General features: G+C 46.3%; 1 protein-coding gene across 2 annotated transcripts; it reads right to left on the bottom strand.

Moving 5' to 3' along the window:
- Positions 1-896: 896 nt before the first annotated feature.
- On the bottom strand, positions 897-17,509 carry TMC4 (transmembrane channel like 4). Of its 2 annotated transcripts, XM_080977608.1 has the most exons (17): positions 17,155-17,509; positions 16,361-16,576; positions 14,906-15,140; positions 13,895-14,043; positions 13,633-13,794; positions 12,585-12,670; positions 12,351-12,496; positions 12,109-12,256; positions 10,372-10,545; positions 9,054-9,217; positions 8,169-8,295; positions 7,716-7,813; positions 5,403-5,589; positions 5,088-5,218; positions 3,669-3,824; positions 3,039-3,117; positions 897-1,691 (listed from the first exon to the last, which is right to left on the bottom strand). In XM_080977608.1, exons 2-17 carry the CDS (start codon positions 16,407-16,409, stop codon positions 1,638-1,640), a joined length of 2,145 nt encoding a protein of 714 aa, XP_080833734.1. In that variant the 5' UTR covers positions 16,410-16,576; positions 17,155-17,509; the 3' UTR covers positions 897-1,637. The 2 variants fall into 2 exon arrangements, with proteins under 2 accessions (XP_080833734.1, XP_080833735.1); XM_080977609.1 differs by lacking the exons at positions 14,906-15,140; positions 16,361-16,576; positions 17,155-17,509 and adding an exon at positions 14,436-14,865.
- Positions 17,510-17,587: the final 78 nt, after the last annotated feature.

Here is a 17,587-nt window from a genome sequence, read left to right as displayed (position 1 = left end):
TTGCGTCATCCCGCGCCGCTCTTACAATCTGACGGAATGTTGAGTTCGTACTTTGTTCTGATTGGCTCGTGCTCCTTTGGTTCCGCGGCTTGATTGGTGCAGAGTCACACACGTTCGTTTCAGTGACGGCGCCTGAGAATTTATTAGGCTCTGCGTCACTGCATCTAAATCAAACCCCCGACTTCCCGGGAGGTGCTCTGTTCTTGCGACACATTGTTACAAGTCTTCTTCCAATAATAGCTTCTATTGCACGTGTGCCCAGATTACATCAGAAACGGAAAATGACCCCCGTTTTAGTCTCCGACATAAACAGACTACCGCTTATTCTCAGTAGTAGTCTTCATATATTCGAAACAGTCATTTCCCTCTTGCCTCAACACACATTGCATAAAGCTACACTTTTTGAAACGTTTTCAATTATGTGTTATACTGTACTTGAATCCATCAATTGCATGTGAGGCCCTGTGTAGTTATAGGAGGAGGAATTTATTTCTTATACTCTGCCCATGTGACTGTGCTACCCCAGCTGCTCTGGGCAGCTTCCAACAAAATATAAAGGGACAAAACCAAACATGAAACATTAAAAACTTCCAGAAACACGGCTGCTTTCAGATGTCTACAAAAATGCATATATTTTTTTAAGTCTTTGATATCTGATGAGAGGCCGTTCCACAGGGTGGGTGCACCTACCAAGCAGGCAGTTCCCCTACTTCAGCCACAGTTGTGTCCTCAGCACCAGTATTCCAAAGCCACTCACCATTCATCAAATACATTAAGAAAACACAGGTGAACTCATAATAACTACATAATGGTAAACAAATAAATTTCAATATGTCCCAACTCTTCCTGAACTAATGTGCAAAGTCTCCTTTCTTAGTAGGCTGTCACCCAATTAAGAAATTGCATAAAATTTTATTGAATATGCATAACATTTACATATATTGAAACATTGTTCCAAGGGGGGGGGCACATATTTTTTAGCTATTAGGAACACAGGAAGCGGCCTTCTTCCAAGTTAGTCTAGTGAGTCTGTACTGACTGAACTGTAGCTTTTTAGGTAGGGTTGCCCTATGTCCAACAACTTTGCCAACTTTTCCGTCCAAATTTTCACTGCTTGAAATATGGCAACCCTATTTCCAGGATTTAAGGCAAGACCACACCATCAATCCATCTACCCAGTAATGTCTACACTGTCAGTTGCTTTCCATGTTTTAAGACCAGGCTCTTCCCCAGTCCTACCCAGAGATGTCAGGGATTGAACCTCAGATATTTTGCATGCAAAGCAGGTGCTCTACCACTGAGCTATGGTTCTCTGGTTCATTGCAGCACTGAAGTCTAATTCCCAACAGGTGTTTGTTTCTTGTTTCAGTTACATATCTAGCAGCATTTCACTTCAAAGCTGGGTCAAGGATCTGTGTACATGGGACCATTCTGGCACCCATAAAACATAACAATACATTTGTCGTAGAGCAAAATTGGTCAGAGTCCTGTCTATGAAGAATGGTGAAAAAGCCAGGGAATCCAGCATCGAAGAACAGAGCTGATGGAATCTGCAGAAGCAATACTGCCAAAATCAGTGATATCCTAACATTCTTTCTGATGAGAAGAAGAGAGCTCTCATTATGCATCCATTTGCTTCACTGGCTCAGCTCAGAGATCTGTTTCACCAGGAAAAGTTTGTCCTGACCCTCCTGAAGGACAGAAAGAGAAAATTAAAAACAATGGCACTTATCTCATCATCTCTCCTATACTGCACTGAGTGAAGGAGCCCATATAATCACTAACATTTTTCAGCATTTAATCTTCCTTTTTAATAATAAAAAAAAGAGATCTGCCTTTCTTCTAAGAGGGAGAAGAAATAAAATTCGTCCCTCAACTTTGGAAATGATGGTGAGAGGATGCTACTAGGTTTCCTTTCCCCTCTCCCTCCATTTTGGATGGAGTTCACCTACCACAATTTCTCTCTCTCCCCCATATCTCCCCCCCCCTCAACACACAACCAGGATAGTGATGGGACGGACATCTTTAAAGAAACTGCTGAATAGCAAGTTAGATTATTCTAGCATCACACTGGTTATTGTGGCTGGCAGCAGAGGTTTCCTCCTGATACTGGCAGAAGATAGTAAGTTGAGTCCTAAAAGCATACACCTCAAGTGTCAAAAGCCAGGGTAAGTGTGTGCGGTGGCCTGGGGAAGAGACTTGAGGACCAGAGAGAGGCTTGAAGGGCTGCATTTGACAGACATTTTTCACCTCTGATCTATGCATGTGTAAACTTTATGCAAAGCAGTGTATTCTCTTTGACTGATGCTTAAGTGGCCGTTGTATTCCCAGCCCTACTATCAACGAAGCCAGAGACTGAATCTCTCCCACTGAACTTTTTTGGTGGCCACTGATAACAGAATTAACAGAGAGGAAATTATCTCAGTTTCCAAAACATTTATCAATGTGTGCACCACACTGTTAATCTCTTCCTCCTCTGAGTCTGCCAATTTGAACCTGTCAGCGCTGGATTTGCCCCTTGTATACAACGCCTGGAGGAAAATTTATATCGCCAATTCTTAATTGGCTTCCAGGTCGATCCGCACAGGAAGTGACAGTGGAAGTCATAGCAGATAAACATCTATATATTACACACCAGGTAGCCAAATTTGCACTGGCAGCCAAGAAGCTCCGTTCCAGCTATGTGAATGCACTCCAATCTTAAATTTTTATGTTGTAAATTTCTTTTGATGCTGTAAACTGCTACAGGCTACATTTTATGATTTTAGATTAAAGTTTCCTTTTATTCTCTGTCGTCCATTGTAAAGGCCTTTGGCTAAATAGAATAAAATTGATTGAGAGTGGATTGCACTACCCACCCATTCTTTAACTGTGACCCTTGTCAGATGTGGACAATGTGGGATCCTCCAGATATTGTTGGAGTACAACTCCCATCATCCCTCACCATTGACCATGCTGGATGGGGAAGGTGGGAGTTGCAGTCCAAAGCACCTGAAAGGCATCACACTGGCTATCCCAACCTGTTAGGAACCACTTACCAAACGGAGCTGCCATTTAAGGCCTTTGACCACAGAGCTGTAGGAGTCAGCCAGTGCCTTGAGGAAGAACATGAGGATGCTAGGAAGGTTTAAAAAGAAAAAAGACAGATGAGAGGAGACAGGTGGCAATGGCACTGCAGTTCCCCTGAGATTATTCAGGTGAAAGACAGCACACAATGGTCTCTGCCATCAGGGGACCATTGCGCTGTGAGGCTGCTCCCTCCATATCCCAAAAAGAAGAATAGCAAGGAGGGGATCAACCAGAGAAGGATCAACCATAGAGAGCTTGCTTCCCCACACAGCAAAAGAACTCCAAAGAACTTTGTAACTTAAAACTAGCACCTGTGTTTGGTTTTTTTCCTCCTCCCTCCCAATTTTATTTCCTTTTGTGCTGTGCTCTTTAGACTGTAAACCTGAGGAGAGGGGCCATCTTACTAGTGATCATTGTAAACTGCCATGCTGAGTGTCTTTTGCACCTTAACAATGGGGTAAAAAGAATTTAAATAAATCAGTGTTTTCCATTCCACAAGACGGACTCTGGACTCAGAAGACCTCTCTCTTTTACTCCTCAAATCCATACCTGAACCTTACCACACTAGCATCCCATTCCGATACCCAGCTCCTTCTCACCTCAATAGCAGGAACAAGGGCACAGCAAATGCTATGGAGCCCACATATCCAAAGAAGTCCCGGGCAGTGCGGGGTAACTCAGAGATAGCACTGCTGACAGTGTTCCACATAGTGGGCTCCCCCCGGAATGGACCACAGGCCTTCGAAGGAGGCAAACTGGAGGAGAGAGAGAGCAGGGATAAAGCGGAAGAATTGGCAGCGGCAGGTGTGAAGGGCAACTTCAAGGTTAACACAAATGAAAAGCATCAAAAGCTACCATGAAAATATTGCCAGCTTCTGCAGGGCCAGTTGTCTGTTGAAACAGCTACAAGGATAACGACGACCTCCAGCAAGGTGAGGTTGGAAAAGGCTCACTCATTTGTCTCCTCTTTGGGTAGGCTGGATGGCCATCTGCCATGTATGATCTACTTGAGATTCCTGCATTGCAGGGGTTGGACTAGATGACCCCCCGGGGTCCCTTCCAACTCTATGATTCTATTATCCTATGCAAATTGCACTACTTAACTGTCCAACCAAGGCCTTTAACAAAGAGACTAATCTGACTGATTCAGCAGGTTCCCTCTCATAGATTCTAAGACTACAGACATAAGATTTGAAAGGACCCCATGGGTATCATCCATACTGACCCTCCAAACCCATAACAAGATCTTTTGGGGGGGGGGAACTTCAGATCTAACAGCAAAGGGATCCTTGCTCAGTTACTTCTCTCACTCAGATGAGGGAGCAGTATAAAATTGTCTTTTACAGAGCCGGGCCATTTGTCCTTCTAGCTCAGAACTGCCTACTCAGACTGACACCAAGCTGTCCAAGATCAGGTGTGGAGAACATTTGGCCCTCCAGATAGTGGAGGACAACATCATTGCTGGCCTTTGGCTAACTTTGCTGGGGCTGCTGGGAGTTGTAGTTCAGGAATATCTGGAGGGCAACAGGTTCTTCACCCCTGCTTTAGATGAACAGAGTTCTTCCCATCGCAAAATAATTTTTAAATTGGTGGTTCCAGGCATGATGAGCACATTCTCCAACACTGAGCTGCAGACCCTACCAAGCCTACTGCGTTAATGGTTTCCAAACTCTCTACTTAGCCCTCCATTCTTTATGGAGCAGCCAGTCATTTAGGCTCTTAATTCTCTAATTCTGTCGTCATGTCCTTCATTGCAAGGACCTTGGTCACTGACTGCCCATGTGCATATCTTGTAAGCCACATAGTGTTGGTTTTTCACTATACTTTGGCCAGCCCTTCTGGGTTTCCCTTTTTCAGAGGCGGGGGCAAGCAGTTTTGCACAAAGGAGCACATTAAGTCCCCACAGTCAGATTTAAGACACAAGATGTGCCAGCAGCGAACAACAATTGTGGCTGCAAATGGCTCTATTACAGCTATTGGGAGGCGGTTGGGTTCAGAGGGGGTGCATTTATACTTACACAAACATGCTGTAGAGGGCAGGGACACAGGAAATAGCCAGACCCAAAAGCAAAACCAACAGGAAGAAGAAGTTGGAGCTGGAGGCACGAAACGTCCGTTCGGCCGGACGACAATTGGCATAGAGGGTTAGCTGGAAGGAAGATGGAAGAAAATGTAAAAGAGCTCAGGAGACCCTCCCACTGTGATCCTTGAAGGCCTGACCAGATGGCGCACTGAACTAAGTGTGCCACTTAGAACATGTCCCAGAATCCTTTGCAACTAAGGTTGCCCAGTTCATAGCCAGAGAACATTCATAACTTTTAAATGAGGGTCACCTTTTTCAAGTAGAAGACTACAATATACTTGATGGTATTGAGTACAGGCAGCAGGGGGCAGAAAAGAACCCCCGTCCAGCACAGGGTCTGCCCATACACCAGGTCCAGGACATTGCCAGGCACCACAAACTCCTGCTGCCCCCAGAATTTCAGCAAGCGGCAGGTAGGGAAGGCAGTCACCAGCAACCTAGAAGGCAAAGAAAAGAAGCTGAAGGCAGGCATGGATCCCACAGGCGGCATCTGACACCTGCAGCCCAGCCACAAATACGTGCTCTCCTGTTCCTCCAGTCATTCATTCCATTTATACTACAGATTTCTTCCGGGAAGCTCAAAGTGGCAAATAATGGTCCACCCCACACCTCCTTTTATTCTTGCTGCAACCCTGTGAAGTAGGTCTGGCTAAGTCCAAGTGTTCTTCAACCTTGGGTGTCTCAGATGTTGTTGGACAACAACACCCATCATCCACAGTAAGTATAGCCCATGGTCAGGGATGACAGCAGTTGAAGTCTAGCAATATTTGGGAACCTAAGGTTGAAGAAAACTGGGAAAGGGCTGTATCCAGTGTTAGTCCTACTCAGAGGAGACCCATTGAAACTAATGAGCATGAATAACTTAATTCATTTCAGTGGGCCTACTCTTGAGTAGAACTTAAGTTGAAGATAACAACCTGTGTGATTGGCCCAAGGCCACTGAGATTCATGGCCATGGTAGGATAGGAATCTAGGTCTTCCTAGGTCTACCTAGCAGGTAGAACATCCTACCTGCTACACCACTGGTGCCCAGGACTCTGTTGCTTTCATAGGAGCCAACTCCTAGGGGCCAAGTTCCCTCTGAGCACCCTAAAAAAAAACATTTGAGGGGGCTAAGCTCCCGCAAAGTTAATGGGCGCTGCCATTCAAATGATGTATGCACACAGAGTATTGTGATCGCGAGGTGAGCCTCCCAAATATTTTATTCAAGTTGGCACCCTTGGTTGCTATTCACTCAGCTAGGCTTGCATCTTCCCAAGGGTGGTGGTGGGGAATGGTTTTATTATATAGTATACTAATTATTCTGAAATGTATACAAGTTTTAAACAGCACTGGCAGGTACAGGAACTGAGGCAGGGATGCATGCTAGGAAAACGCCATTTTCATACAAAATACTAAAATTGCTTTTGAGCCTTTCTTGCTTCAGATTTTCGGAGCCTGAGTGAATGAGGTTAGTGTGGGATAGAAGGGCCTAAACATCAGCATAACAGATGTGGGGAGTGGGAAGAAGAAACAAAAACAAACCAACATTATTGTTTGTATTTTAATTACTCTGTGTGGAAAATCACGCCATCCTAAACGCATGTGTTCAAAAGGCAAGTCCCTCTGGGTTCTGCAGGGCTTACTCCCAATAAGGGTATGGGACTGCAGCCAAAGTAATTTATTACATGACACAAACACAGGGATGACATCAAGTCTGATGGTGCATTCTGACTCCTGTCTTGGGATGTAGCAGACTTTATTATTGCTAGTTTTATTTCAACAGAGCTCTATCTCATAATTTAAACATGAAAAGAAAATAATAATGAGGGGAAATCAGTAATGGAAGCTCCCCCACTTCTCCCCTTATAATTAGGAAGCAATTAAAAAGCTGTCATCGGGCAATGTTATTACCATGCTCAATAGGAAAGTGGGGGTAAGGAGGAAGTTGCTCCTTAAAGCCACAGTAACCCTTAAGAGCTTCAATAGCATTTTGTTAGAACATAGAACAGGTTGGTGCTGTAACTGCATTTTAAATGAAAGAAAGGCAGAGAAAGCAGGTTTGAAGAAAGATAGGAGAACAACACAAAAGCAGTGGAATACAGTCAGAGGGCAACAATGTTGACTTGATTCCACAGAGTGAATCCACTGGATTCAAGTGAGGAAATAACAGACAGTATGGGAATTCTTGGTGTGGAAACAATCCGTTCTCAGCTGGCAGGCCAAACTAAACACATACATAGGAAGGAAGGAAGGAAGGAAGGAAGGAAGGAAGGAAGGAAGGAAGGAAGGACACAAAAGCTGTCCCCCACTATAAGCCCCACCAGCAAATTAAACAAATCTCCAAACCAAGTGATTTAATGCTGGCCATGTTATTATACCAATGCTGTGTGGGAAAGCACATCAGATGGGGAGGCACTTGTTCCATTGGGGCTGGTTGTAGTGGGGTTTTTTTAGCATATGGTCCATGGTGTGTCAATTGTATTTTATAAACATTGGGAGTCGTTTTGAGGACTCTAGTCAAAGGGTGGGATATAAGAAAGCAAGTAAACCTAACATGGGGGGGGGGGTATCAAACACTTACTTTCTTGGAAACTCCACAAACAGCATGACAAGCAGCATGACAAGCAAGTCAAAGATCATCAGCCGGTACATTTCCTGCCCCACAGAGGTCTCCCAGCACTGGAAGGACAGGAGGGAAAACACTCAATATTTTTATCTTATTTTAAAACTATCTATTTCCCCTCTGCTCCATTCAAAGAGCCCCACAATTTCTCTCCCATATACAGTAACTGAGGAATCATAGTTGAGAACTGCCCTTTCTCTAAGCTACCTAAACTTTCATATCATGGTTCCTGATCCCTACCCTGCTGGACAAAATTCTGCCCCCGCAAGGGAAGGACCACCTCTTGCAGTTGCCAGCTGAATTCTAGCTCCTCTTAGGGAACTAAGGCATCCCGATTTCTAGCCCACTCATTCTCCACCCAGAGAACTCAGGAGTCTTGGCTCCAAACCTCTTGTCTCCCTCTAACCTCACCGGATGGAGATGATTGTTATAGCCACATTTCTGACACTCAGGGTTCTGTGGATCTCCACCACAGGTGATCTGGCTCCAGAGAGAAATGAGAAGAACCACCAGGCTTGCAAGACGGAGGAAGACGCTCCTATCAGACAGAAAGATTGATATGTAGGTTTGCCAACTGACCATGGAAAATGGTGAGTGGGTGGGGGAGAGATGGCCTGTTCCTGGTCTTCTAAAGTTCAAGTCCCTGGCAAATCTAGGTAAAGCTACAAGAGTTCCATCAGAAGCCCTGGAGAGCTGCTGCCAGTCTGTGTAGACAGCACTGAGCTAGATGGACCCATGGTCAGACTCACAGTATGATGCAATTTTGTTATGTTCCAGCTCTGTTGGCCCTTGCTGCCTGCAGCCTGAATGAGCCTGATGCAAAATGAGAGCATGAACTGACCGTCTGCCCCACTCAGGGCCTAGTCTCAGGCCCCTGAAGCCAACCCAGCCCTCAACTAGTGCCTGACTTCACTAGCCAGGCATGATCCCTGGGCTATGATGGTACAGTTCCTGCAAAGAGAATTCAGGAACTGCAGGAAGCAATGGCTGACAATGGAGATCTCACAGAAACATTGTAAATGGCACCCATTCTGCGACTTACTTAGCATGATTGTTAATCTGGCCCTGGCTATGATTCAGAACAGAGCTGAAAATAATTCAGGGGCTACTGTGATCCAGACAGGCTCCCTACTGTTCACTAAGGGGAACTGATGGCCTTGGCTCCCACCCTATAGCCTGCGTAGCATGATGCTCAATCCAGTCCTGTCCGTCACTCAGAGGTGGAAGCTACAGGTGCCTCTGCAAGAGGAGGCTGGTGTGTCCCAGGCACTCCCAAGGACTCAGCACTTCCTGTACCTGAGAAGCGTGATTTTGATTTGGAAGCTGAGCGGGTATTTCTCTAGCTGAACAATGATCTCAAAGATCATTGGGACAATGAGGTTGGCAGCTGTGATGACAACCGACGGGAGATAAGCCACCAGAAGCTCCAGGACAAATTGGCCTTTGACTTGGGAGTCTGTCTGCAGAATGAGAGAGAAAGAGAGAGGTTAATCTGGGGGCAAGAAGGCTGCAGTGAGAAATGGAGCAAGGTTTGTATCTGCCTTCTCCGAGAGTGAGAAACCGGGCTTCATACATGCAGAACTTCAGCAGGCAGGTGGTGAGGCACCGATGGGCAAAGCTATGCTGGCTGAATTTCTGCCTGCTGTGCAGCTGTTAAAGACACAGAGCCATTGCAAGCAGAATCTCAGTCCATCCCCCCCCCCCCCCCCAGTACTTGGACTGTTCATCTAGACAATGGGAAGGCTAGTGTTGAGAATAGCTGTCAACTGTCCCTTATTTGGTGGGAAACTCCCTTATCCCAGCGCCATGTCCCGCTGCTGTCCCTTATTGATGATGTCCCTTAAATTTACAGGGTTTCAAAGGAAGCAGCTCATCTCCCTTCCTCCCTGCCAGCCAGGGAGGAGGGAGGCTCCAACTGTGTTGCTTGGCTGTGTTGCTCACCCAATAAGGAGCCTAAGAACAACTGGGGGGTGGAGCTTGCATGACTTGTGCCCGGCCACGTTGCCTGGGGACTCGCCTTTGCTCAGCGCTTCCCAGCAGAGAGGGGACGGTGGTTTTCTTTGCTGCATCCCCTTTGCCGGGTTGCTGCGCTGTGGGAACCACCACTTGAGGCTTCGTTTGGCTGCTGGCTGGGCTTTCTGCCTTTGGCTCGGAGGGGCTCAGAAATTGAACATACCTGTGCCTGGAAAATCCCTTATTTTGGCTGCTGATCCCTTATTTTTGAGGCTGCTGGTCCCTTATTTTCAAATCTGTAAGTTGACAGCTATGGTGCTGAGTCAACCCAGGAATATCACCCACATGCCTCAGCTTAAGAACATAAGAAGAGCCTGCTGGACCAGTTCAATGGCCCACCTAGTCCAGCATCTTGTTCTCACAGTAGCCCATGGGGAAGTAGAAAGCAGGATTTGAGCACAAGAGTGTCTTCCTGCCTATGGTTTAAAGCAACGAGTATCCAGAAGCATTTCTGCTTCTGACATGGCGACAAAGCATGGCCATAATGGCTAATAGCCATCAATAGCCTCTCCTCCATTAATTTGCTTAATCATCTTTTAGAGGCATCCAAGTTAGTGACCGTCACAGCCTCCTGCGTGTGAAGTGAGAGCCGTTTCCTTACCCCTCCCAGAAGTGACTGGGAATATGTCGCTGCCAGGTAGATACAGTAGAAAGATCCTCCTAGCAGACCCACAACCAGAATATTAAGCACCCCACGGAGGACATAGAGCCTGGTGCGCTGTGCCGTGGTCATCTCTGCCTGGCGCCTGCGAACTGCCTCCTCTTCTAGATCCATCTGGAAATGGGGAGGAAGAGGTGAGAAAGAGACCCTTGAGCACCCTAGGGTGTTGGGTGGGGCAGGGATAAGCAGTGTGCATCTCCGGTGAGATTGTTCCTATCCAAATCTTCATTTGTTCTGGATATTAGTTAACTCCAGGGACCAAAAAAAAAAAAAAAGCCATCAAAGCGCTTGTTCTATGTGTTGCTAGCAAGTCTTGTCAAAAGCTGAAATGCAATTAGCAGCTTTCAGCTGTCCCACCCTGCAGCACAGGGTGGGGGGAAAAGCAGGCTGAAATCCAATAAAGCCAGATGCAGATGAAGAAGATGCCTCTGTTGAATTTCTGCCTGCCATTCAACTGCTAAAAAGCAGTGCTTCGATGGGGAGTTAAGAAGGCAAATGTACTTAACATTGCCACCTTTTTGGTGAAGCTCTGGTAGCTTTTAACCAACACCAAACTAGGCAGAAATTTCAACAAGCATAGTGTGCAGCATGCAAAGTAGAACTGGGTAGAAAACTACACCTGTTGAATTTCACCCTCTTGACAGAGCTGTTGAAAAGCACTGGAGCTTGAGGGGATGTGGGGTGGGAGATGGCAACCCTAGCTGCCATTTTTAGTGACCAAATTACTGTAGTACTGGAGTTATTTTGCCTAACAAAGTTGGTGGCTACTTACCAGCTTTGTTAGGCAAATAACCCCAGAAGGAACAATTGATGTTTCATCAGCTCAAGTGACTCTGGCAGGAATCTCTCTCCAGTTGTCTGGGGAGGCACCCATTAGACCAGGAATGAGGAGCTTTTGGCCCTCCAGATGTCATTGGACCCCTGTTCTCGTCAGCCTTGGCCACTGTTCATACTGGCTAGGGCTGACAAGAGTTGGAATCCAACAAATCAGAGGTGGTGGCACAGGTTCCCTGAAGTAGACTTCAGGAAAGGTGACAAATCTCTAGCTGAGGGTAGCAGGCAGAGAACAGTTTGTCACTGGAATTAGGAAGAGATAGGATCAAGCTACGTGTGACGTGGGAATTCTGGGAGATGAGCTTTGGGTTTCCTCCCGTTAGGGCTGGAGCAAAGCAGGTGAGGGAGGATCTAAGCCAAAGGAGGAGAAAACCTAATTAAGCCCACCAGGTTCCCCATTTGGCCCACCAGGCCGTTTCAGCCAAGCCACACCTACTTGCCCTATGTCTGACATCATGTGTGACATCACGGTGATGTCAGGTGACTGACAGATGGGTGCTGCTGCTCACCTGTCAAAGTTGGTCCACAGTGGGTGGAGGAGATAATGATCTATCCCAGGCATAGGCAAACTCGGCCCTCCAGATGTTTTGGGACTACAACTCCCATCATCCCTGACCACTGGTCCTGTTAGCTAGGGACGATGGGAGTTGTAGTCCCAAAACATCTGGAGGGCTGAGTTTGCCTATGCCTGATCTATCCTGACGGCCAGATCCAGTTCCCCATCCTTGTCTACATCTTTGCCTGAGGCCATGAGTAGACCTTGTACTAGACCCCTGAAATCAAATCCTAAATGCCAACTAGCAAGCCTCAAGCTCTTTTTCTGGCTTGCCTGCTTTGTCTTACCCGCAGTTCGTAGCGAATACTGTTGTGCTTTAACTGCGCTGCCTTGCGTTCCACCAGGCCAAAATCCCAACCGGCAAAGACTTTGTTGCTGTAGGATCCGAGGGAAGCATCTTCACTAACCAGGCTACGTTTGAGGCAATAGACTGATCTATGGAAGGTGGGTAGGAGAGAAAGAAGAAGGTGATTCCTGGAGCTGGAGCTCTGTCTGGCGTGTGTGGAAGATGACTTGAAGTTGCCCTCACCTCCGTACAATCCACATCAGGGAGAAGTGGAGGTAGAAGAGTGCTGTCAGTACATACGCCAGAGGGCAGTTGTATGAGAAGCCGATAAAATCGACAGCTGAATTTTGGTAGTAGCCGTAGAAGAGGTAGGTGAGCTCCATGAAACTCTGTCAGGGAGAGAAATGAACACCAAGTCTGAAAATGGGTCACTGCTGCAGCCTTCCACAGTTTCTTCTTGGGGATACAGCCTCTCACCTTGCCTGACAGAAGGTCCATTAGGTAGGAAAAAAAGCTGACCAAGCCTCTGGGTGTGGGGTTGTAAGCCAGACAAGCTTCATTCACTGAAAGGGAAGAAAGAAGAGATCATTGTCCCTGTTCCATTCCCATTCCCACAGAATCAAGGAGTCCTGAAGCCTATTACACTCTAGCCTGTTAGACCCTGTTAATCTCTTGGTGAACCCAAGAGTCCTGGGATCCGATAGGGTGGAAAGGGAGATACTTTGATCTGCTTTAAGAATAGGGCTGTACATTCCGTGGATTTGGTAGATAGGTGCAATATCTCGCATATATTCCTGGGACGGAGGATCTGGAGAAGCTCAGCTTCAAACTTTTAGAATAAGTGCCTAGCCCTTAGTGTCACAGAGATGTTTCCATACTTTCCTACTACTCCTTTTCCTCTATGTCATCACCGTAACACATGCACACACGACAGATGTCTGCTTCCATTATTTCAGATCTGAATCAGAAAAACTCAATAAATCATGGAGAACAAGGTAACTATGTGGAAACATAATTAGTGTTTGCATAATATATTTTTGAATGCAAAAATAAGGTCTCTTTGTTACAGAGTTTGAGGGGTGAGTTGTTTTATTTGAGTGCAGCATAACGCATTCCTGCCTAGGGGCTCAAAAAGAAAATAACAAGACCAGGACCAAAGTATCTGAGCTTGTAGTACCCCTTTTCTAATAAAATTAGTTTCCTTCCCTTCTACAGAACTGGTTCCTGGAGTCCGTGATTCAACCCTCTTAGCTCCATTCCCCTTCCCAGTGGGGTGTAATTTAAAAAAAAAAAAATTTTGACAAGCATGACAGGCTTAGAAATACACCAGGTCACACACCACAGAAATGCTGTGATGGAGAAGCTACACCTGTTTAACTTCTGCCTCCTACACAGCTGTCCAAGGCACAGGAGTCCTGTTCGAAGAGAAATGTCATGCCTCAATAAACCTTGGAAGCCCAGCTCCTGCTGAAGAGTTAAATAACTCCTTACCTTAATCAGGATCCCTCCTTACTCAATGGCTTACCTAAACTGCTGTTCTGGTGACTTGTCCGATTGAGCGACAAGGCTTCAAAGGCCGCATTCGGAGCAATCACAAACCCCGCCACCAGCAGGGAGGCAACAAAATTCATCAAGACCAAAAAACGGAGAAAGTTAAAGTAGGACTGGATCCCTGTTCCAAACTGGCCTGTGCGGAGAGAAGATGACAAGTCGGAGCCCATGAAACACAAAACATGTCCTACTCTGTCCCCCTCACCACTAAACATTTAAGAGCCCCTTCCCCATACCTCCAATGTGGCGAAGCGTGCTCCTCCACATCTCTCCATAGGCGACTGCTGAGCTCGCTTGGCTCCTCACACGCCGGAGTGTCCTCCGCTTCCACACATGCCAGAGCTCCCAACCGCTCAGCCTGCTGGCTGCTTGCTGCTGAAGAACTCTTGAAAAGGGGTGGAGGATCAGGGAGGAGGAAAAGAGCCCAGGTGGCTTATTGGGAACCTCAGAGCATTGACATGAACTAATACAGCACCATATCTCAAAATGCTATAAAACGCTGCCCCTCAGCTTCTCTACATGTGAATTAATTTTCCACACACATGTGTCACGGAGGCCATATCCACACAGCAAATGGCTTCTCCTAAAGGACCCTGGGATCTGTAGTTTCCTCCACAGAGCACTTCCCAACATTTCCCAGTGAACAAAGTGCAGTTCGCAGTTATTTGGAGAAAGCCATGTGCTTCACATGGATGTGGCTGTGACCTATAGATTAAGCATTAGTTGCTGTGTAGTACCCTCCCCTTGCAACCTGTGTCCCTCCCCAACTGGGCACACCTGTCTTTTAGAAGAAATTCATCAAACACTTATTCTCTTTCCCAGATGTTCTTGCTTCCCTTTTCTCTGCCCCATGAGAATGTTTGGAAAACCTGGGGTCTTCTTTTCCTGTCAGGGGCTGTATACAGATGGTGGGGAAGGGCCAGAGAAAAAAGGTTTGGTCAGAACCACAAGTGGGCGGGGCCATCTCCTTTTTTTCTCCCTCTTTTTCTGTCACCCCCATTTGATATTCAGGGTGCTGGGAATTGTAGTTCTGTGAGGGGGTAGACTACAGTTCCCATGATTCTTTGGGGAGGGGAATGTGCTTTAAATGTTATGGTGTGTATGCAGATAAGGTCAACATCTACATTAAATTAAGCTGAGGGTTGCATGTGCCCTCGGGCCACAGGTTGCCCAAGCCTGCAGCACCTTGGGTTTTCTGAGTATCAGTCCTCACCCCCTTCTCAAGGACCCAGGCGTCCTGGCACTACCTGAGCTTCCGTTTCTCCTCAAGGCAGAGGGGCAGCTCTTTCAGTGGCTTGCTGTCTTCCTCTTCCTCCCCTCCTACAAATTCCGGGACAAGTTCCTGAGGGTCAACCTCAGGTTTGGATGCCCCCTCCCAAGCGGCTCCCCAGGCCGCTGCCTTGTTGCCACGGAAACGCAGTGTCTGGTTGCTTGGCAGCTGGAGATAGAGAGATGGCGGGCCATGGCGACCCCAGCTGGACCCTGGAGAGAGGAAGCAGAATAAGATGGGAGGCATTCATGGCTCAGGAAGCAGCAGCCCATTTTCAATGCACCCTGCACCAGCTATCAATGCATGCATATAGATAAATCCAACATACTATCTAGGCGCCATTGGTAGGCAACTAAGGCCCGGGGGCCAGATCCGGCCCAATTGCCTTCTAAATCTGGCCCGTGGATGGCCTGGGAATCAGCACATTTTTACATGAGTAGAATGTCTTCTTTTATTTAAAATGCATCTCTGAGTTACTTGTGGAGCCTGCCTGGTGTTTTTACATGAGAAGAATATGTGCTTTTATTTAAAATGCATCTCTGGGTTATTTGTGGGGCATAGGAATTCATTCATCCCCCCCCCAAAAAAAATATAGTCCGGTCCCCCACAAGGTCTGAGGGACCTAGTGAAAAAGTTTGCTGACCCCTTCTAGGCCACACTGACACCATACATGTAAAACATTATGGCACCACTTTAAACAGTCATGGCTTCCCCAAAGAATTCTGGGAACTGTTAAGGGTGCTGAGAATTGTTCAGATACCTCCTTATTCCCCTCCCATGGCTACAGTTCCCATTTCCCTGTGAAGGAGGATTGTTAAGCCACTCTGGGAATAAATAAATAAATAAATAATAATAATAATAATAATAAATTTTATTTATATCCCGCCCTCCCCAGCCGAAGCCGGGCTCAGGGCGGCTAACAACAATAAAACAGTACAAAAGTACAGCACAAACAACACTCTAAAATCATTCATTATAAAATTAATTAATTAATTGTAGCTCTGGGGCTGTTATTATTACCATTACATGCCCTTCACTAGAAGGCCCCAGATTCTATCTATATGCTCGCTGTCACGTTCCACAGCATCTCTCCTTAAGAGGGCCTGATATGTTTATACCATCCCCTTCCTGAAAAGTCGATTATAGTGAACCAGAGGTTCCCCAACTGCTGATGAGTTTTCCTCAGAAGTCCTTTTTTTAAAAAGTGGCCCGGCAAATGGAAGCTGATTCCATTCTCTCGCTTTCAGATATACTTTTAATTAAATCGCATTCCAACCCCTTCCAGGATTCCGTTTGCAGAAGCACACAATGCTTCCAGATCAGGCAGTGACAGTGGTAGAGTAACAACAGATTTCAAAAGCTAGAGGATTTTTGCGACCAATCAGTCCCAGATCAAACCAGCAATCTATAGGGGGAAAAGACCACCACATACCTGCTTTGTATTCTCTCCTCTCATAACTGCTTTCCTGGCCATCGCCCATGGCTGCAGGTTGTATTTCTCTAGTTTCTGTTCAGTGCACTTTACTCTTGCCAGTAGAAGGAACAAGGAACAAGGAACTAAGACAAGGCTGGGCATGGATTAATGATTTCTCCGGATGGCTTGTCCCATGAACAAAGGCAGCAACTTGGCAACAAACAGACCTGAAGCCTAGAAGCAGTAGCAGTGGCAAAGAGATGTTTATCTTTACTACAAGACCTTTTAAAAGTGGTACAGTTGCCTCTGGAATAGTGTGTGTTATGTTGACCCTTTGGAAACACTTTTTTAAAAATTTGATCAAAATAGAAATCAGGCCATTTGAGGTGCTATGCAGTCTCAAACCTGGGTGTACCACTCAACACGAAGTTGACAAGCATGTGTTGGTAATAAATCTGTTTGTTGTTTTGTCACATTCACATATGACACACTTGAGTGTGTATATACAGTGGTACCTCGGGTTACATAGGCTTCAGGTTACACACTCTGCTAACCCACAAATAGTGTTTCAGGTTAAGAACTTTGCTTCAGGATAAGAACAGAAATCGGGCTCCGGTGGCATGGTGGCAGCAGGAGGCCCCATTAGCTAAAGTGGTGTTTCAGGTCAAGAACAGTTTCAGGTTAAGAATGGACCTCCGGAACAAATTAAGTACTTATCCTGAGGTACCACTGTACTCTTTAAGATATCTTAAGGCTTATGTCTAATCAAATAATGTGTGCAGCCGCTTTCGGTCTTTTAATAGTAAAGTCACCAGAAGGGTCCTTTAAAACAGCACACAGATCCACATGGCATCATCGCCTGACATGGAAAAGGTGAAGCTGCAGAGGCTTCTGATACTGATAGAAGTTTGTGGGGATTTGGTTGAACAGTAAGACTTGCGACGAGGCGATTTGAACTGGAAAGGCGAAACAGCAAAGGATTCTGGGATTACTGCTGCTTATGCATATAAAAAGTGAGATCTGGCTGCAGCGAAGGCTGGACCATTAGAGCAAATGGGGCACTGCTACACAATCTTCAGTCTGCTCTCAGCCCCACCTGCCTGCCTTCTTACTTACAGCCCAGTACAGGGGATAGTATTGTCTGCCAGCTTCCTCCTCCTCAGTCTCAGTGTTAACTGTTGTAGACGTCATAGAATTGCTTTGTATGTCCAGGGAAGGATTCTTGCAGTTAATAGAAGTCCACTT

This window comes from Podarcis pityusensis (assembly GCF_964106645.2).
Source record: "Podarcis pityusensis genome assembly, chromosome: 13".
Classification (NCBI taxonomy): Eukaryota; Metazoa; Chordata; class Lepidosauria; order Squamata; family Lacertidae; genus Podarcis; species Podarcis pityusensis.
Note: the sequence above shows the minus strand (reverse complement) of the source record. Positions and strands in the feature narration are given on the sequence as shown.

What these genes read in the sequence shown, in the direction of transcription:
- TMC4 (XM_080977608.1), bottom strand. Translation starts at nt 16,409, where the DNA reads ATGGGCGATGGCCAGGAAAGCAGTTATGAGAGGAGAGAATACAAAGCA. An exon ending in TCACCAGAACAGCAGTTTAG is followed by an intron (nt 12,671 to 13,632) that starts GTAAGCCATTGA and finishes CTTCCCTTTCAG; the next exon opens with TGAATGAAGCTTGTCTGGCT. An exon ending in CCCAGTCACTTCTGGGAGGG is followed by an intron (nt 9,218 to 10,371) that starts GTAAGGAAACGG and finishes CTCATTCTGCAG; the next exon opens with ACAGACTCCCAAGTCAAAGG.